Raw genomic sequence first — 21,356 nt, forward strand, 5'->3', positions numbered from 1 at the left:
TCCACTCTCTACTCACCCTGTCTTGCTCTCCCCACCAATTTGTCTGCTCTCTCTCTCTCTCTCTCTCTCTCTCTCTCTCTCTCTCTCTCTCTCTTTGTTGCCCCATGGTCTGTCTTGTTTGGCTCTCAGACACACTGACAGTCACCCCTGGTCCTCATGTGTCCTTGAATTGAGATTCTCCTGGCACTTTCCTCTTCTGTGGGGAGAGCTCCGTTTTTCACTCCTCTATGCTGCCTGTAGTTGAAACAATTTGCTTATAATAAAGACATTAGATAATTCAAACGTTTGGCCTGTTGTATGTTCGTATCTAGTATCAATGGTTTTTGTTGTTGTTTTAAAAAATGCTGCGTTAACTACCACAGACAGAATTTTACCGCACATGGGTGTGGATGTAATCTCTAGCAGACTTAACCGGACGTGTTTTGGATTCCACAAAGGAAATAAAGGTCCGGTTTGCGACCCAGACGCCAGGCTCCTCTGACAAACTGCCAAGTTCTGCCATCAGCTAGCGGCTGCTGCGTCCACGCTCTTTGATTTATCCCTGTGTGCTCTGTCGAATGTCTGAGTTTTGGAAAGAGCCTGGGGTGCACCATCATCATTAATGTCCCTGCTCAAACTGGTACTGTTAGGCACCGACTCAATTACTCCGCTGCGGTTGCTTGTTCCGATGAGATTCTGGCTGTTTGAAGACCATCAAAATGAGCTTATATAGGCTATAATATAATTGTATTATGAATATATAATTATATCTTATATTATTTAGGCCTATTACATTTTGACTATTAGAAACCACATAATTAATTCTGAGCATTTACAGGTATAGCTAGGCTATAGTATAATATACCCTCTTCACCTAAGACTGAAGTCAAAGATCATTTGTTTTCAGTGATGTGTTATGCACTCATATTTGGTTTAGTGGCGTTGTTCCTACATTTGCATATTTCATGCATTTTAGATGAGCTGCTTTACAAAGTCTGTTAGCCCAACGTAAGTATATATCACAAAGAGGTAGCCTACTGGTAGTCCATATTTGGGAAATAGGCCTACATTTGTTACAGTTCCATGGTCATATTCATAAAAATACATATTTTCACCCTGCAGATCATCTATATAATTAACCAAATAACGAATAAATAAACTGTATGAACTATCCACCTCTGAACGCTGCCACCTAGGCTATTACATAATATGCAGCATCTGATTGGAAAAACGATGACTTTGACTTGCACCCCGTTTCATTTTCCTGTGGTGACATGGTGTGTACAGGGAACTGTCTCAGTGAGCATCGCTCCCTCCAGCCTCAGCCTCTCTCACTGCCTCAGCCAATCTCCCCCCAACCTCGGCTTCTCTCCCAACCACAGCCTCCCCCCAGCCTCAAGCTCTCTCTCTCTCTCTCCCAAACTTGCCAGTTAGTTACAACTGGACTTTGCAATTGACACCAGCTAAAACTATACAACCCCCTGGGAATTTTGATGAAACACCTGAACTACCGTTGTTTTAAGTAATAACACTGTTATTTTAAATGCACAGAAAAACACTTCAAAGAACAATTCATGTTTACACATTAAATGATGAGTTTGCAGTCAATCACAAAGTCAGAGACACAAATCAGTTATTTTCCACAACGGTCTTTATTGTGGCTCCTTTTTTTTAAAGGTGTCCTTTTTAATAGTGGTTCCCTTTACATCAAATATCCCATATGGGGGCATAGGAAATATTGCACACAAACGTCAGAAAAGCACTAATAGTAATACTTTCACTTAAACTAATTGCTATGCTAGATATGAGTCCGGAAAAGGGAGGAGAAGGAGGATGTACAATCACAAGACAGATAAACCACACAGCTGCTTACATACATTTCTAACAATCACCCAAAAAACAGAGAGAGAGAGAGAGAGAGAGAGAGAGAGAGAGAGAGAGAGAGAGAGAGAGAGAGAGAGAGAGAGAGAGAGAGAGAGAGAGAGAGAGAGAGAGAGAGAGAGAGAGAGAGAAAAGACAGAGAGAGAAGTGATAGAAAAGATCATTGAGATGTGGTACAGAGGAAGTAGAGGAGATAATGTGTTTGTGGTTAAGTCATTGAAGTTTGTGTTTTTAAAGTGCAGGATGGTCATGCTTGCGATTACGGTTACACTTGCAGAATGGAACAGGTCTACTGGACTACGGTGTGGTCTGATACTAAATGCCTTGCCTGTCAGACTCACTCAATTATATTGAACATAAACAGCAACTGTTTTAAGTCATGTCTCCATGAATGGTCTGTCACGGTTGTGGTTGGTTTTAGTCATTTGTTGGTGTTTTGTATTGTTTTAGTCATGTTTCAGTAGTAGGTTGTCTATATGGGCTTCATAGGGCCTATTTACTAGGCACAGATTAAGCCATAGTGCAAGACTAAAAAACATCTCAAAGGAGATTCTCCATTTAAAAGGCTTCTTGGTCCAGGACTAAGTATGATCTGTGTCAAGAAAGCTGTTTTGTAGTGTATCTTATGTCTTTCACACCATTGTAAGCAAGTTCTTACAGACAACAGTCACTCTTCTTTCAAGGTTCATGTCAGAGACCAATGTTGTTTGGTCTAAAAGGTACAGCCTGCCCAAATCCAAAGACTAAAACAAAGCTTGAGATAGATTTCCCATTCCCATTTTTTCATTTATAAGCCAAGCCTTGCATTGCAGTTCTTATTGGCAGTTGAAAGAAAGATAACCCCGTAATTTAATAAAAACAATGAAGAGCTTCATGTATTTCATGACTCATGCACAATCATTTTCAACCATTCACTCTGCCACAAAGCTATTTATAATTATAGTACAGTATTTTAGAAAAACAGAAACTTTTAAGAAAGTATCTCGCTTCACAAGCTTGAACATATGTGGCACATTCAAGCAGTCTTCGCGGCTCGACTTCTGAATTCACAGAATACAACTGGGGTGATTGACCACTCTGGTTTCCAGCTATTATATGCTTTAGCATCAATATCAATCCATAAGTTAAACAACAAAACTTAAATGACAAGGACATCATTCAGGTTTAACAATGCTGTAAAAGTTGGACATAAATAATAGTCAATTTTGGGCAACAAAAAAATTACACACGTTGCAAAACCCATGTTATTCTAATGGAGGTTTGACATTGCATTAAACACACCACAAGGAATATTTACTCCTTCTAGGGACACAGGCTATAGAAGCTTCATAATCAATAATAAATAAGTTAAATAAATATCAACGATAATGATCAATCCAGACAAACGGCCTATATCTCCCTCTGTGCAAAACGTGAAAACAGAAAAAAGGGAACCAGATGAGCTTGACAGTTGTACCCCAACACCATATCTGAGTTACAGACACATGTTGAGAAGAATAGTCCTAGATTCCTTGCATGCAGCCTAATCACAAGGAAGAAAATATTTCCACTCGTTTGACATCTAGAAGCCACACCTCAGTATGGGATGAACTTTAAAGTGTGTCATTTTCTTATCTAATTACCTACAGTACCTACTTGCTATTTGTCATCTGTTTAAGTGCATCAATCTTCTTTTACATTCATTTCTTTTCTCTCTAAGGCAGTTACAGATTGAGTGTTATCTATCCTTTGGTGTTTTCATCTATGTCTAATCCATCATATAGGTGAGATATTTTCATGGGAATGGACATTATATTTTCAGTGGCCTGAGGTGTTGCTTAACAACTTGTATTTGTTAGCTCCAATATTAACGGTATTTGCATGCTGTGTTCACATATTCAAAGATAGCCAAGGTAGACAGTACCATAGCAGAAACATCACATCTACTGGATCAGTCCCAGACTGGATCGGGAATGTTTTTATATTTTATATTTACTGTTTAAAAGGAACGGAACAGATAAAGTAGGTTAGTGCTAGATGAATGTTTTGAGAAAATGCATTTACGCGATAAGCACTATTTAATCAAGGGACTATGATGCCTTGTCCAGTCACATTATACTTTGAGGCTATAGGACAATTTATAATATTGAACTTTTTTCAAGAGCCCACAAAGATCATATAGACTGAGCTTTTAAGTCTACATTAAATAATATTAGCCTTTATAGTTTTGTTTATCCATATCATTGAACCACTTCTGAAAAGGCTAAAAAGCCTTTACGGAAATTACACTTTTTTTGTACCAACCCCATATACATCTTTTCCTGCTCCAACCCCTGTCCAATTAAAAGCATGGTCCACTGTCTGCAAATGTATTGGCGTTGAAATGTCCTGACCAGCAGAGTATGGGCTTACAGCTCAATCTTGCAGGCAGGGAAAGACTCATCCTGCATGACCACCGTGCTACTGGAGGCCAGGACCATGATGTTGAGGTCCTGCTGCTGGTCGTGGGTGTCCTGGTACCACTCTCTCATCACCTCCGAGTCATGGGTCGGGATCAAGGTCACCTGACACACAAACAGAGGTGGGTTTTTGACATAAATACTTATTATTATTATTATAACGTTTCTTTGTATATATCCCTGTTTATAACTTTGACAAAAAGGTGCGATTCTGAAGAAGAAAACATTTTAATCTAGGAGTTTAGTGCCAGAACCTGCATGTTGTTCCCCCACTGGGCCTTCCCCTCCAGGAGAGAGTTCAGAACTGCCTTGCTGGGCTCCTGGGTCGCCTGGTCATTGCCACTGACCACATAGTACGATGAGCGGACGCGCTTGAAGAACTCGGCATCGACGTTCTTCGCATTGCAGTGGTTAGGTATGTACACCAGATCCATGTACATGGGTGGGCAGTTCGGGACGGATGGCACACTTGTGGCCTTGCCACTGCCTAACCCTTAAGACACAGATATGCGCTGTGATTAGACACTGCTACAGTGTTTCAAAAACATTTATTTATGTAAACAGACAATGAAATGAATATTTACAGAGGAACAAGGGCTTACCAGATGTGGCACTTTTTACACCCCTGGACGCAGAGGTATTAGTTGCATTTTTGGCGTCTTTGCCCTCGCCTGTGCCCTTCTTAGGAGACGCTGTTTTCATATCCTTGACCTTGGAGAGGCCACTCTTCCTGGCCGGTGAGGAGGACTTTGTCTTAGTCAGCTTCTTCTTTTTGGGTGTCTCCATTCCCTCCATCTTTAGATCCTGGCTCTGGTTGTTCTCAGGGGCCGCTGCAGCCTCAGGGTCCACCATGCAGACATCTGGGCGGGCCGGGGATGGAGCTGAGTCCTTGGCTGCTGCCGGATGAGGGTCCGGGTGTCTGTAGGTTAGGGTCCTGTCCGTGGGGAGGGTCTCGGAGTCATCCTCAGAGTCGATGTTAGCGTCTGCCGTGATGGAGGGGCATTCCTCGGTACCTGGAGGTACGTCTGAGTCAGTTTGAGATGGAGCAGACTCACTTATGGAGGTGGGGGGGGTCTCCTCACACTGCTTGGCACAGAGTTTCCCCCCAGGGGGAGGTGGTCCTCCACCTGCCTTGGCCAGGGAGTCTTCCTTCTCTTTTTCCTCCTCATTCATGAAGTACTCCAGAGGGCTAGGGTTGATGAAGGACGGGGACAACTCTGTCTTCGGGTGGCGGTACTCACAGGAGGAAACCAGACACAGATCCACATCCGTCCTGGACTGAGAGGACGGGCTGTTCTTGGAGGAGTCCGAGCCCTTGGAGCCTCCAGCACATTTCTGATAGTCTGACAGATTGGAGGAGAGGGGAAGGTACGATGGGGAGGGAATTTTGGGGCTCATGGGAGATTTGGACTCGCCACATTTGAAAGGATTTGTCTCGGCTTCGGTTGCTTTCTGCGAGAAGTGGGCGTAGGAAGAAGGCGAAGCTGCTTTTGGAGTTGAAGGGGACTTGTCCATCTCCTTCATCTGGCAGGGTGTGGTGACAGAGGGTGTAGATTGGGAGGCATCAGAGGGGGAGGCGGAGAGGGCACGGGTGGAGTCTGTGTCTCTGAAGAGCATGGGTTTCTCAACTGTGGAATGGCACCGCTCAGCTTGCCTTAGATCGGAGCCCTCTGAGGGACTGTAGTCTACCTCAGTTGGCCCATTCTCCGTTGCCCTCAGGCTGCCTGGTCCAGACGAGGACACATGCTCTGGTGATTGTTTACTGAAGTCCAGAGCCAGTGAATGGTCTGGGGAGTCCTGGCAAAATTCAACTGAAATGGTGGACTGCTCAGGGGACTTGGGCTCCTGGGTCTTGGCTGTCTTTGGTGAGATGTCTGGAGAGATGGACATAGGTCTGGGGCTGTCCTCTTTGGTGGGGGATCCCTCAGTGTCTTGGAAAGTGGTGGGGGTCTGAACCACGGACACAGACAGCGAGTCGTCCACCTCAGTGGAGTGAGGGGACCCCACCTCAGCATGGAGGGAGCGGGAGTCGGTGGCGGGTTCTGGGAGGGAGCTGGTGGCCAGGGAGGCTGTGGAAGCAGAAGCTAAGTGGGAGAACGTGTCCTCGGCCACAGCCTCATCGACAGGCGTGCCTGATTTATCTGATGTGGTCCCTTCCGATATAGACATCTTACTCTCTTCTTTGAAACCCGCAAAGGGGTTGGTGTCTGATTCTTGCCTTGAGTAAGCTGCTGAACTACTATCGCTAACTACATTATTCTTTTTCTCCACAAGACCTGAGTTGATTGACACATGATCCAAGTTGAAATGTGACTTCCCAGACTTGGTTGGAGAGTCAGCCCCTGTAGGCGGCGGGATTTTCTCTGGAGACAGAACCCTCTCTATGGTAGAGGAGTGGTCTGGCACTGGCTCATCCATGTGGCTGATTCTGCAAGGGGAGTCCTCCTTATCACTGGTTACTTCCACAATAATGGGCCCCTGAGGGGCGTTGGTCCTGGATTCAGGAGGTATGGCGCCAGCTTTCTCATCCACAGGGGACTGATAATAAGGTGTATGGCCAGAGGACTGAGGTGAGGTGTTTCCTTCCAGGGTCTTGTCATCTGGACTGTTGGAAGACTCTGCCACACCCGTTGAGGCTCCTGTGAGGGTGGTGCACAGTTCAATTGGTGCAGCAAACCTTGATGGGGTGGAGTCAAACAGCCCATTGTGATCCCCTGAGGGAGAGCGAATGAGAGGCGAAGTGGCAGACACAGAGCCGAGTCTGGTTGAGTCAATGCCGTGTATGTCTGACAGGGACCCTCCATCTCTCTCTTCACGAGGAAACTCCTTACAAGACTTGTCCTCTTCCAGGGAGGATGGAGGAGATATCGTGGAAGCAGAAGCATGGTAGTCCCGACCTTCAGTGAGGCCACTCTTTGAGCTGTTGGACTCATCACCATCCTGGAGAGGGGAGAGCCTCTTCCTGTCTACGTCCACTGACATGCAGCCTCCGAACCTTACAAAGTCCTGGGAAGGGGAATCGGTCTCGTCGTTGGTGGTCTCGTCACTCATGATGTCCCTGGGTGTGGACATCTCATCCATGGGGGTTGGCACACTGGAAATCTCGATTGTTGACAGAGTGTGACCGGACGTGGTGTATTCCTCTGGTGGTTCCTCTCTGTTCTCGTCATCAGAGGGCATCTCGCACTCAGCAGGGAGCGTCTCGTCATGGATGGATGCGGCAGGGGACACTAGATCAGATGTCATCTGGGGGGTGGTGGTGGTCACAAATAAACCCTCCATCTCTATCTGCTTTTCGTTCCTGTTAAGATCGGTATCATACTGTTTGACTTCTGCTCCCTCGTCCTCGGACTCTGTTTCCTCGTACCCAGGTCCGGCTCTCTCTTTGGCAACCGTCTCTCTCCCCCGGGGCTCGTCAACTTCCTCCACCTCTCCCTTCTCCTCGTAGTCCCCGGTCTCGGATGCCTCCTCCAATCCTGTACCCTCGTCTTCAAACTTCTCACTCCCACTGCCGTTGATCTTTCCCTTGTGCTCCTGCTCCTCCGGAGTCTCCCCACTCTCGCCCTCCGCCTCTGTGGTGGTGATCCCTTCGTCCACGGACTCAGCTGCCTCCGGAGACTCCTTGAACAACAGGACCTCCTCGTGCTGGATCAGCACCCCTTCCTCTTCTTCTTCCTGCTTAGCGTGGGGCATCGTGGCGTCATCTTCGACTATATCCTCTGCTTTGAGCTCCTCAAAGTCCTTGGTAAGGTCCTCTGGAGACGACATGAGGGATCGCTCGATCTCCAAAGCCTGTGTAGCGCAAGGGGCAGCAGCCATAGCCTCAGCCGCAGTTCCTGTAACAGACTTGGCATCCACTGACTTGGTGTCCTTCTTAGGAACTTTTAACTTTGCCTTGTCTTTGGATTTGGATGGGCTGCCAATGTCTTTCTTTAAGGCGTCTTCTTTTTTCATAGGTTTGGCTTTTGGCACCAGTTTCTTTCCTTCACCCAGAGCAGATGGCGTTTTCTTTGCATCCTTTGAAGGCTTCTTTGTGTCTTTCTTGAGGTCTTCTTTCTTTTGCTCCTGCTTCAACTCTTTCCTCTCCTTCATGGGGGAATCTCTCCTGAAGTCTCGTTTTATGTCCTTTTTCACATCCTCTTTCTTTACCTTCTCTTCCCTTTTAGGCTTTTCTTCTTTTTTGGGTGCTGACTTCTCGTCTTTCTTCACCACTTCTTTATTTGCTTCTTTGTCAACAATTTTCTTTTCCACCAATTTCTTCGGCTCCCGCTTAACAATCTTCTCCTTTGCAACTTTGGGCTTCATTTCAGCCTTCTTTTTCTCAGGAGTTTCATTTTGAGGTGCTTGCTCTATTTTAGCTTTTGCCTCTTTTTCCGGAACCTTTGCTTTCTCCTTTTTCACCAAAGGTGTCTCTTTCTTCTCTACCTTCTGTGTTTTCTCCTGGGATGACTCTGCATCTGTTTTCACCTTCCCAGTAGCCTCCTCCTTAGACTCCTTCCGGAGGCTTCTGCTTGGTGACGGTCGTGAGGTTGACTGCAGACTCTCCTTGCTGTCTGTTTTGTGTTTTAACTTTGCTTGCTTTAGCGATGGAGCCATATTGGAGGTTAGCTCCTTCTGGGTGACAACCGGCTGCTTCAAGAAATCTAAGTGTTTCAGTTTCTCTAAACCTTCGAGGATGTTATACTGAGTTGCATTACCTGGAAACAAAACGCGAACTATCTTTTCTGAGGGGTTAGATGGATGCCATACAATCAATGAAGAGATGGAAGTCAAATGAGGACACAGGGAGCTCGGATTCCTTTCCATTTGGTAGCAAGATGGACGCCTTGTCTTTCTCACTGCCCGTCCAGTTTTTCATAAAGTTCTGCATCTCTTTGCTGTTCTTGGATGGGTTCAGCACATACATCTCCAACTTGCCCACACCCATCTTCTGAAACAGTATAATTGGTTCAATGGTGTTTCCCACAGGTCTCTGCAGAGACTCAGTCCTTAGTGACAGCTTGTGGACGTACTGCAGGGTGAAAGCCGCCTCTTCCACGTTCTTCGCACCCTGAAGTCGGGCTCCGGGTTCCCAAGGTTCTCCGGAATGTTGAGGAACATAACACCGATGTCTGGAGAGATCATGTTCTTGACCCAGTCACCGGTGGCAGAGGACCCCTGTGACTGCTCCTCCTCCAGTTCGGCCACCTTTCTAAGCAGCATGCTATGATGCCTGGCAGGTTGTCGTCTCCAATGTGGTCAGGAGGATGGAGTCAACCCTGTCCAAGTGTCTCACTAGCTTCCAAAAGCAGGCCTTCCTGTCCGAGCCCCCGTTGATCAGCATGTTGAAGCCGTTTACAGCAAAAAGTGCAGAGTCACCTCGGCCTCCGGGAAGATGTAGCAGCAGGGCTTGGAGAGCTTGAGGAACCCCCCGGAGGTGGGCGGCTCCAGCATGTCGAAAGGAGAAGGGATGTCCACAGACTCAGACAGGTACTCTGTGAACTCGGATAGACCCTCCATCTCAGGGAGGATCAGAGGGGAATTCAATTTAATGTTGATGAAGTCTTGTAAGTTGTGTTTGTCCAAGTTTGAGTTTTTCCAGTCGCCTTGCTCGGGGCAGTACACAGTCAGACTTGCTTTGTTGGCTGGATGTATGGTGCTGAGTAATTCCCCAAGCTAGATAAGAGAGAGCGAGCAAGAAAGAGAAGAGGAAAGAGAGAGAGATAACTTGAATATACTTCATATTGTAGACTGTATAATTATTTGTTTTCGATATGTATTGTGTATTAAGCTATGAAACAAAAAGACTCACAAAGACTAATCAACTCACCTCTTGGTCAGTAAATATGTCTATGAAGTTAAAGAAAGAGAATGAGCCAGACTGTAGAATGAGCTCCCCTGTGTTTTCGAAGCATTGCCCTGAGAGGACCAGTAGTTTCTGTCGGGCTGTGTCTGAGATCATGAGACGAGCCTATGCATGACACAAAGAGATATATGATGGTATTCATCCAATACACTCATTTCAAATGAGACAGATATGAACTCAAATCACATTATTAAATCATAGCTATCTAACAAAGCAGACTTGATGAACACTGTCTATAGGGCAGTATGCCACTGACCAATTAGCTTTCAGTGCTGTTGCCGAATAGAAATGTCACCAAATTCACTTCAGGCGAAACCATTAGATAATTAGCTGCACCCCCCCCCCCTTCCACCCCCCCCTACCCCTCCCCACCCTACCTCACCCCACCCTCTCTCTATTTCTCTACCCATCTCTCTTTCTCTGGCTCTTTGTCTCTCGTGTTCAAAGCAAAAGTGCTTTCTCCACTTCAGCAGAATAGACTGTTCCGGGCCCCTGGCCAGGGTCAAACCTGCGGTACTGAGACGTTATTAATGCACAGTTTGATGCAGACACAAGTTTGATGCAGACACTGCTCAACTGCGGGGGATGGGTGTGGTGTGGCAAAAAGTGAAAAGGAGAGTGGTGCCCCTTTTCTGACTGGCACCCGTCCTCTCTTGCTCTCTGCATGTCAGATATTGATTTTTACAGAATACTTTAAAAGCTGTATTCTAATGTTAAAAAAGTACAAGAAACAGAGGTTTGTGTAAGTTGTCTTTTGTTGTTAGACCTCTGGCTGTAACTAGGGTAGAGGGCTCCTCAGTAGAGCATCTTATTGCTATGACTGTATGTTCTAATACACACGAGAGAGATCGAGAGAGAGAGAGAGAGAGAGAGAGAGAGAGAGAGAGAGAGAGAGAGAGAGAGAGAGAGAGAACAAAGGCTATTTTGCATAACCTGGCAGGATAATTGTCCAATTAAGTGTGTTTGAACAGTGCTTTCAAGATGCAGTTGGTTGAGCCGTGAAATGTGTGAGAATTAAAGTGTCCGTCAAGACTTCTAATGGGTTGTTGGTGTCTATGTTTGTGTGTGGGGGGGGGGAGGGGACTCAGCAATAGAAAGGAATGGTAATAGGAGTGCGTAACAGTGATAAGAGTAGCTGTTTGTAGGTCTCCCTAGTTCTCTTACCTCGGTGCAGACGGCTTCATCAGAAGGGTTTATAAGCACAACTGTCTCCAGGACATTGCTTTTGTGGTGAAGAATTCTTTGTCCTGAAACCCCACACATAAAACAGAAAAAAATCAAATCATTGGCTTTTTGACAATAATCAAAATAGACTACAAAAAGTCCTTCATAACATTTACATTTATTCATTTAGCAGACGCTTTTATCCAAAGCGACTTCCAAGAGAGAGCTTTACAAAGTGCATAGGTCACTGATAATAACAACAAGATAGCCCCAAAAACATTGCGAGTAGCCAAAACATGAAGAACATATTGTGAACAACCAAAATAAGTGCCAAAGGGAAGAACCATAAGAGCATGTAGTTAAACAAGTTACAATTAAACAACATGAACCGCTATAAGTGCAAGTGTACCTGTAGAAAAACAAGCAACAATAATAAAAACAATATATCACAGCGAGTACAAAAATTAAATCAGTTACCACTAACCACAAGAGCAACAAGTCTCTAAGCAAGTGTCATTGTGATCCTTGAGGAAACTAACATCGGGTCAAGCAAACCATAACAATAATGAAACAGCTTCGAAGCCATATTTTCGGGACATACTGAGATCTAGAAGATGATAGATGGTGTTATGGCGATCCATCAACAATATAACTCCACTACAAAACTCACAAGGGCTGAAGCGAGTAGTGTATCTGAAACATGGGGGTCCAATACATTTTACAACTCTAAGTCAAATTGGTCCTATTCTTCAGTTCAGTTGCTAAAGTACGAATTGCACAGGTATAATCAGATTTAGTCCCAGTGTACGGTTCATTCAGATGCTAACTGTGAAGTAACAAAAGGAGATATTGATCAAAAACAATAAAGACGTGTGTGTGTGTGTGTGTGTTGTTGAGCTCTCCAGTGTGGATGAGAGGGTCCAGGTAGTGGCCCCACACAGGGAGGCTAACTACAGCATCATTATTCACCCGCAGACCGTCGATTAGCACCCCCCTCATAGTAAACAAAAGGAGAGAAAATGGTCAAAAGTATTGTACAGCTTGTGCCAGTAATAGTATTATTGTAGCAATATGGATATGCTAGAAAAATAGACGGTTGGTATTTTTGCCTGATAAATTGTAAATCTTTTATTTTGTATTTTTTTTTTTTTTATAGCAGCAGATGCAGCCTTTTGGAATGAAACACCATGTTGTATGATGATCATGTGATACCATGTGACAGTATTAACAGAAAAAGTAAAAGAACAAACACTGTATTGACAGCACCCATCATTAACAAGCACAGCATTGAAAACAGCACCCCCATCACTAACAAGCACAGCATTGAAAAGCACAGTCAACTAAGAGTATAAAAGGGCACTGAGAGAGTTTGGGGTTGTGCGATTTTCACAGATAAACGGAGAGGTGGAGGAGAGAGGTAGACGTGCAGACGGAACGACAGAAAAGAGAAAGATGAAAAGAGAGAGAAAAATAAGGGTGTGAAAGGGGGAAAAGGGGAAGAGAGCGTGTCTGGTCACTGGAGACGTGGTACTGCAGTAGCTATCTGGCTGTAGGGCTGATTCCTCCATACATATTTCATACTGCAGATTTGTGGCACAAATCCCTGTAGTCATTAACCCTGCTGTCTCCTCACTGAGGATGAGCACTTTGCTGGAATGATCCATCGACCCACCCAACCATCCATCCACTCACTATTGTATTTCAACTGGTAATTGTAAATAAAACAATATGTTTTACTAGCAGGTAAGTTGTGTAACTAGAATGTTCTCCCTAACCTCCCAGATGTGGCATTCAGGCCTTTAACTCAAGTTTATGACACAACGTTCTGAACAACAGACCGAGGATGAAGGAGAGTTTGGGGGGGGGGCACCATAGAGGGGGAGGAACACACCATGAGGTTCAGCCGAGGTTCAGTTCCAACTCCCAAACCAATTTTTCCATGGGGCAGTCGGTACTGATGAAAGCCTTGCGTAAGAGCATATCATCAGATATATGGCTGAGAACACCCCCTAGGGAGAGCCTTTCTCTGTGCAGGAGGATCGATCTGCAGACCTGGCAGTCAGCAACATAACTATGGGTCTTTGTGAGAAAGAGACTGACGGAAGCAGCTTTAACCGCCTCGGTAATATACGGTCATAGATAAAGTACTCACAGCGCGTTCCTCCACCTGTTCCTACCGTCTGGCTAGGAGAAGAACACTCAGGGAGGGAAAGTGGATGTTGCTCTCTATGTAGATCACCCTCTCTTGTTACTGGCCTACTTTACTTATCTTTATAGGACAGAGAGACCTCTGTTTGTCACCATGCAGGCATCCACAAGTATAACGCAGTCCCAGGAAAGTTTCCTGCAAAACTGTGTAAATCCAGCACCAGTGGCACACCCTCCTAAGCACAGCCTATGATGATTGTGAACCCAAATCACGGATGTAGCCCTAATGCAGTGGTGGCAGACAGCCGTTCCTCCGAGACTGACGGAAGGAACGACAAAGGGGGTGTCGGGTGTGTGTGCATGCATGTGTGCATGAGTGTCTGCGCGTGTGTATCTGAGAGGGAGAGTGTGTGTGTGTGTGTGGTGGGGTGTGTGTATGTGCGCGCGTGTGTGCACTGGAGCTTGGCTGACCTTTCGACAATTACCTTGGTGGGTAGAAGGACCTTAAGCACAGCACACCTCCCTCTACCCATAATGTGGCATGCATGGCTGCTTATTATCCTTCTGATTGAGCAGAAAGCGACCATCATTTTTCTGTTTTGGAGTTGGGTTTTTCCACGACTAATAAACCAGTGAGACCTCCATTTTATTAACGACTGAAAAGAGATCAAACCAGAGACAGGAAACCCAGACCCTGTTGTTAAAAAGAAACCTGAATGTGTGTTAATTCAGCTCTCAGTTTGCGATCCTTCCATTCTCCTTTTCACTGCATCTGTCTCTTGGCTTCCTGTCATCTTGTCATCTTTGCATTTTGTCATTCCCTCGTTCCGTGTTCTTGTTCTGTGGCTCTCCCTCCCCTGGACGTTCACATCCTGTGAGCTGGCCCTGGGCAACATTTACAATGTCACCTAGTCATGACATTTTTAAAAGACAGCTTAAAACCTACCTTTTTACCGAAGCATTTAAGTAATTTTATCTCAAAAGGGTTTTCCTACTTTTATTAATTATATTATTGTTACTTTTAAGATGCATGTTTAAAGTTGGTTTCTCTCTTGAACAGAGATCTTATTGGATTTTTATTTTTGTTTGAATTGTTTATCACTTGTATTATTGTTTTTATTGATTTTATGTAAAGCACCTTGAGCTGCAATTCTTGTATGAAATGTGCTATATAAATAAAGTCTTACTTACTTACCAAAGTCACCTTGTCTCCCCTCTCTGATGCACACACACCCATACACAAAATCTCTCCCTCACCGACTATAGCACACGCACCAACATTCACTCAACCACACACACTCACTGTCTTTGTCTGACGCATGATCACGCACCAACACTAACATTCCCTAAAATATATGTGCTTCTCTCTCTCTCTCTGACACACACACAAACACAAATGCTCACTCAAACACACACACACTCTCTATCGTTCTCTCTATGACACGCACACCCCCCACCAACCAAAACATTCACTCAAACACACACTCCTTGACTAGTGATGAAGCATAGGTAATTTACAGTACAGACAGCTGCTCATTCAGTCAGCCCTGATGGGTTTCCTGGTGCTGCTTGGCACCACCAGTGAATGAGATTAAGTCACTCACTAGAACATCTCAATGACTCATCTCTAAATCATAATAGTCATCCTACGTTATTGCATGTCAATAAGACCCAGCCGGCAATAAATCACACGTTTCTTCATTAGATTATCTCGACATCTACAGAAAATCATCTCAACTGTTTGGCGACCGACCTGGCTCTCACAAAAATACCCCCCCCCCCCCCCCCCCGCCCATCCATGATAATCCAATCCCTGGGTTTTAATTGCTATTGATCGCAATCTGCTGTGCTCTCCCTCTAAAGACAGTAAGGGAAGAAGACTGAGTGGATTGGTTGTTGAGGGAGAGATGACTTGGATTCTCCAGCTGCTCTTTAACCACCTCTGCCGTCTGCACCAAAGACAGAGCAGGGGGAAATCCATCCTGTATGTACAGTATCCTGTAGCCATCTGCTAACTCCCTGGGTTGCACAGAGGGTCTCCTCTCTCCATCCATCCCACTGTTCTTCCAGTCCCTCCCTCCCTCTCTCATCTCTTTCTTTGTCCGCCCCTGTATCCACTACTGCTCCCTGGCTCTTCCAGCTGTCTCTCCATCCATCCATCCCTCACTCCTCTCTTTTTCACCACCCCCCACCCACCTCTTTAACTGCTCTGTGATTCCCAATGCCCACAGAGGAAGCCTGGCGCAACGTGATGAATAGCATATCATCTATCAAGCAGACGGGCAATTGCGTTCTCCATCTCTCATTCCGTCCCTCCATCCCTCTCTCCCTCGACTCCCCTCTGCTCAGAAAAGGCTGATCTGTGTGTTAAAGGCAACACCAACTGGTGGCTTTGATTTCCTGTAGTAAAGCAGGAACGTCTCTCTAGGGAGTTGGTTTTTACAGTAAAAACAGACTGAGGCCGTCCGTATGTTTTCAAACAACTTTCAGAATTAGGGTTGACATGACCTGTTAAAAGCTGGTGATAATACCTATTTAGAACCCAAAGCTAACCTTAACATAATGTATGGATAACAAAAGAATTACTGAATTTACTTAAGGGGAAACTGTATATTGGATCCAATGTACAACTGGCCCATAGATATCTCCAGTTAATTGTATGTCGTGAAAGCATTTATAATTATTTTGCTAATGGGGAAAGCCCCTGTCTAACAGACAGACAGGTCAAAGAGGGCCAGAATGTACTCAGAGAGAGAGAGAGAGAGGAAGAGAGAGGTGGGGGGGGAGGAAAGAGAGAGAGAAGGATGGATGAATGGAAAGAGAGAACCAGAGAGCAACATAGATTTACAGATAGAGGAAAACAGAGGAAGGCGATGAGAGAGAAATCAAGAAAGAGACAGCGGGGGAGGGAAGGAGGGCACGCCCCACGACTAGAGACCAACAGCATGTCTGCCTTCCTATCAGCTCCCTGTCTCCACCCTCCTGGCGTCATATACTACTAAACCCCCCCCCACACACACACACACACACACACACACAAGTGTGTAGACCAGTCACTGCCTGGAGCTCACATTCAAATCAGTATATTGCATTTCAGGAACATAACAACATGCAGAATACAGTATAAGTGTCGTTAAACCATAAAGATGAAAGGCTAGATACAAACACCTACTGTAAAGTCATACAGACTGAGGTGAAAAGAACTTGATCTCAGACTAGACTTTTGGTTGGTCCTTGATCAACATGGTATGCAGTCAATTCAAGTCAAATTGAATTATACTTACTACACAGTTTTTCATTTTGAGCTTACATAGATAGAAAGAGAGTGACAAGGGTGAGGGAAGGGGAGAGAAAGAAGGTGAAATAATAGATGAGCATCTTATGTAGCGCTGACTCTCACTTTCAGTTTTTTTTTTGCCAGTCATTTCAGCCATATAACACCCTCTTCTTTAGACACAGCCTCCTCTCCTCCCTTCGGTCCACTCCCTCCCTCCCTCCCTCCCCCCCCCCTCCTCTGTCCTCAAAAGCCACCAGGGGGTATGAGCATGCTAATAACCAAGGGCACTCTGCATCTGGGCTGCGTTGCAAGGCAACCACAAGCCAGGGAAGGGAGGAGGCGAAGGGCAGAGAGGGAAAAACAAGGAGGGGTACATAGGGAAGGTACACAGTTGGTGTCGGGGAGTACTCAGTCGAGAGTGTACCAATGTGAGCAAGTGGCATTCAGGTTATTCAGTCGAGAGTGTACCACCATCAGTTTCAATTCCAAACGTTTGGGAGTAAATCAGGTAAAAGCAAAATGGTTCCCCATCGCTGCTGTGGCCAGGTTTAACTCTGAGGAATACTCAGAGGACAACAATGTCAGTAGACATTCGATCTGAGGAGAATCACAGTCTATATGTCAACGTACTGTTTATGGAACAAATCAACTGATCTATTAAGACATCGTTTTTCACAAGGCGACCTTACTGTTCCTCAGCATGAATTACAAAATAATTGTGGATGTGCAGATAAATCAAGGCAGACACATAGACCACACAGACACAGACTGACAAACAATGATGAAGTCACACACACGGTTGAGATTACTAATAGTCTCTAAATGGCTCAGCTGCGTTTATATTCCTGTCAGCAGCACAGACAGCCCTTCGAAAAGGTACCTTAGATGAACACTGGAGGAGACACCAGGACCTGTGTGTTTCAGTCATTTCCATCCCAAAGTCACGGTACCTCTCTAGTGACAGGCAGACAATCATGGACAGAAGCCATCTGTCTGTGATGAACATTGCATACTTGTGGCCTGCACTAAAGCAAAACCCCCCAAGCAGAAGGCACGGTTTATCCTGACATAGCGTGGGTGGGGGCCAGTCTGAAGCCTGTGAGGTAATGGTCAAGGGCAACGCCTCACATCCGGACACTGTCATTATTTCATTAAGTGGGCATCATCGCTGGACTGTTGCTACATTTCCCGTCCCTGTTATAAGGACACAGGAAGATCTGCAGCTTCAGTACACGCTGACACAGCACAGTCAGGCATAGCTTACAAAATAACAGCAACCACTGAACCCTTCAGGGAATTACCTAAGTACAGTTCCAATGAGGAAAACCCACAGATCTGACTTTGTAGAGAACTAAAACAGGACAGCTGGTTTATAACTGTATTCTAAGGGTAGAGCAGAGTCAGTATTGTGGATTGGTTAACGTTTAACTGTCATTTTTATAACTAACCTTTACCCATGGTCTGTAAAACCCATTGTTTGATTTTTGGTTGAGAAAGTTAAGAGCATAGTTGACCATTAAAAACAGGATGGCGTGTCGTTTATAAGAATGCGAAGACAAGAACTCCCTCACAGGAACCGCTCTGGGTGGGTGGGCTGTTTGTGTCCTGTAACCTTACCTCGGACATCAGCAGAGAAACGTGCTGAGTGTCTGGAAACGAATAGCTTCAGCTCCTGGTCCAAGTTACAGTCGATGAGGTTGGTGTCCCAAGAGCGGATTCCTGCAAAGCACACAAAAACAAGATGGAGGCGATCAGAGCAAGATCAAAGAAAGAAAGATGAGCTTGGGGTACTTCATCTGCCACCTGATTGGACAGGCCGACCAGCAGCTGCACAATCACAGTGGACAGTCAATATTCCCCATAGATTTAGGATCTAAGCTGCATTGCAACAGGTCTGGGAACTCATAAGTCTCAGTATCACCAACATCTATTTCCAATTGGTAAAACACATTCATTTCAATGGGCTTGCCTGGAAAAAGCACTTACCATTTGGCTCGAGAGGAAATCTATAATAGGAAATATCTATAAAGTGCTCTCTGCCAAGAGACGGTCATGCTGTCCAGCTGTCGGTGTGTTTGTCTGTCTGTCAGTCTGAGTCACAGTTACCAGAATTATTTTGTCATCCATCTTATGTCTCTTTCTCTCTCTCTCTGTTTTTTCCGTTTCTCTCTGTGCCTCTCTAACTCTCCCCCTCTGTATCTTCCTGTCTTATGCTTTCTGTTTTGTCGGCCTCTCTTTCCTTCCCCACGATGCAGTGTTATCTGAGTCTGATAATATTATTATGAAAGCAAACTGGAGTAGGAGGAAGAGAGATAAAATACAAATCCAAACTGAAGATATATAGTATACACATTATGCTATATTTAAATGCATTAAGAGTTAGCATCAACCTGATAACAAGAGAGGCTTTGTACAGCCGGCACAGGCCTTTGCATTGTTTTGTATCAGTGTAGAAGGTCCAAAGTCTATCTCCATGTGGGATCGCAAGCTGGCCTTGGCTTTCAGAGGAAACCAGAAGAGGCCAGGTGGTAGAGCATCAGGTTTATTACAAGAGAAAAGAGAAGCCGGCCAGGGTCAGAGATGAAGTAATGGGTGTGGCAGAAAAATATATTACATGGGCAAGGCTGGCCACTCTGCAGGTCAGTTCAATATGTCTCTAACCAATCTAACCCTACTGACAACAAAGGAGTATCACTCATCTGAGCGTGGATCTAAAGTGATCACGATTAGCAGTGTCTATATAATTTTAGTTAATACGTACATTTGATTCATATTGGACCACCTCTAAATGTTGTCCATTTAAGACAAAGGATCTTTCTCATAGATGCTGACTGTATGACTTCTGCACATCTGGGTTTGTTGCTACTATAGGTCTGAAGATGTAGAGAAAACTTGAGGCGTTTCCTGTCTCCTCCATCTATCTACATAATCAGCATATGTTTACAGGTTCCCTTTGTTTGCAAGTTGCAACTGAAAGTCAACCCATACACGTATTCCTTTCGCCATTTTCCTGCTTGTCATTCCCACCTGTTTAAAAAATCCAGCCAATGGTGAAACGAGACACGCGCAACGCGACATCTGAAACGCCCTTTTTGTTTGAATAGCTTTCCCTTTGACTTTCCGTAGGGACCGCAGTGCGGACCTGACCACGCCTACTTGCCGGTGTCTGATGAACGAAATCGGGATGCAGGAATGGGATGGTCCCGCTGGGCTGGGCGGATGATTTAAGATGCTGCAGGGCTAATAGTCGGATAGGCAAAGCAATTTTCTACAACATTTTACAAGACACCATTTTTAATTTCCTCTATGTGCGAAACTGACAACCAGAATTTGGATAACATTTTGTGTAAGCAGCAGCTATTCCCCCGAGTTTGGGGGGGGGGGGGGGGAGTTAAGCCTTTACAAGGCAATTCAATACTTTTTTTGGAAAGTATTGTTGGGTTGCTTGTGTTAAATGTATTTATTGTATGGATGTGAAGAAATGTTGCAACGGTGAAACGCGTTGACGCATGAGTTCGATACGGGTCCACATCCCACGAAAAGCAATAACCTATGCGCTATTGACGTAGCTAAGACAAGCTAGCCTAACATGCTGAATCACTCCCGTTATGTTCAATAAGATGACATCCTACCACGTGTGTATGACAACATTGCCAATGCAATGATGATAGGTCAAAAGTAGTAGATTGCTTAACAAAAGGAGAAAACCTCCATCGAAAGAATAGCTTACATGGATTGCAGGGAGAGGAGGACCCTGATGAGTTGGGAGGGTGGTACTGAGGTGTGGACGGATGTCATCTGTTTGATTTGAGATATTCCACAGATTTGCAGGGGCGGGTCCATAAAGGCAATAACATTTACAGTATGTCCACTCTTTTAAATAAACCAATACTTGTCAATATTTAAAACGAGTCCATTTGCCGATGGAGATCTCAGGTGGGCCATAGCGTGCGATGTCTATAGCCTATAAAGTTGATTTTAAGTAACACAATAAATCAATTAAAAGCCAGACGATTCAAACCAACATAGACATACATCTAATATCTGCTTTAAAGGCCTGCATAGGTAGTGAGGCTGAGACTGACACGACAGCACAACCACGTCCAACACCAAAACATCCCCATCTATCGTCTTACCTTTTTCGATTTCCGCAATGGCACACTTCAAATGATCTTCCGAGACGATTTCCCCGATTACCACAAGCAGGTAAAATTTGTTGTCTACAAAGTGTTGCGAAAGACTCGAGGGTGTTGGGGATGCCATAATGTGGCTACTCGCGCTCTTCATACTCTCAGTATCTGCGGATTCCACGAGCGTCGACATCCCCTCGCACTCTTATAGCAGCACAGCACACACCCCTGTCCTGTTGCAACTGAACGGAGTGGTAGTCACTAGACGTACAGTATGCCTCGAAAGGAGTGGCCCCACCTTTTATACCCCCAGACATTGTGTCATGATCGGTAACCGGGGAAGAGGCGAAGGCGCACGAGGAATTGGTCCTTGGACCATGCTCTTACAGCTGATGTCATCCGCAGCGAATAGAAAACTCCGAAAGATGTTAGTAAACTGATGCATTTAAAACAGCAGATTAATTATAATTTAGCTCGTATTAAACTGTGTCTTT

The 21,356-nt window shown here is 45.1% G+C and overlaps 1 protein-coding gene across 1 annotated transcript; it reads right to left on the reverse strand.

Moving 5' to 3' along the window:
• Positions 1–1,612: 1,612 nt before the first annotated feature.
• map1b (microtubule-associated protein 1B) lies at positions 1,613–21,153 on the reverse strand. The gene is given in 12 exon segments (XM_062477425.1): positions 1,613–4,403; positions 4,553–4,791; positions 4,901–9,074; positions 9,076–9,341; positions 9,344–9,505; positions 9,508–9,537; positions 9,540–9,671; positions 9,674–9,953; positions 10,108–10,248; positions 11,308–11,390; positions 18,350–18,451; positions 20,869–21,153. Coding segments are annotated over 12 exon segments (5,952 nt in total). The 5' UTR covers positions 21,056–21,153; the 3' UTR covers positions 1,613–4,247.
• Positions 21,154–21,356: the final 203 nt, after the last annotated feature.

Source organism: Osmerus eperlanus, chromosome 14 (assembly GCF_963692335.1).
Source record: "Osmerus eperlanus chromosome 14, fOsmEpe2.1, whole genome shotgun sequence".
Lineage (NCBI taxonomy): Eukaryota > Metazoa > Chordata > Actinopteri > Osmeriformes > Osmeridae > Osmerus > Osmerus eperlanus.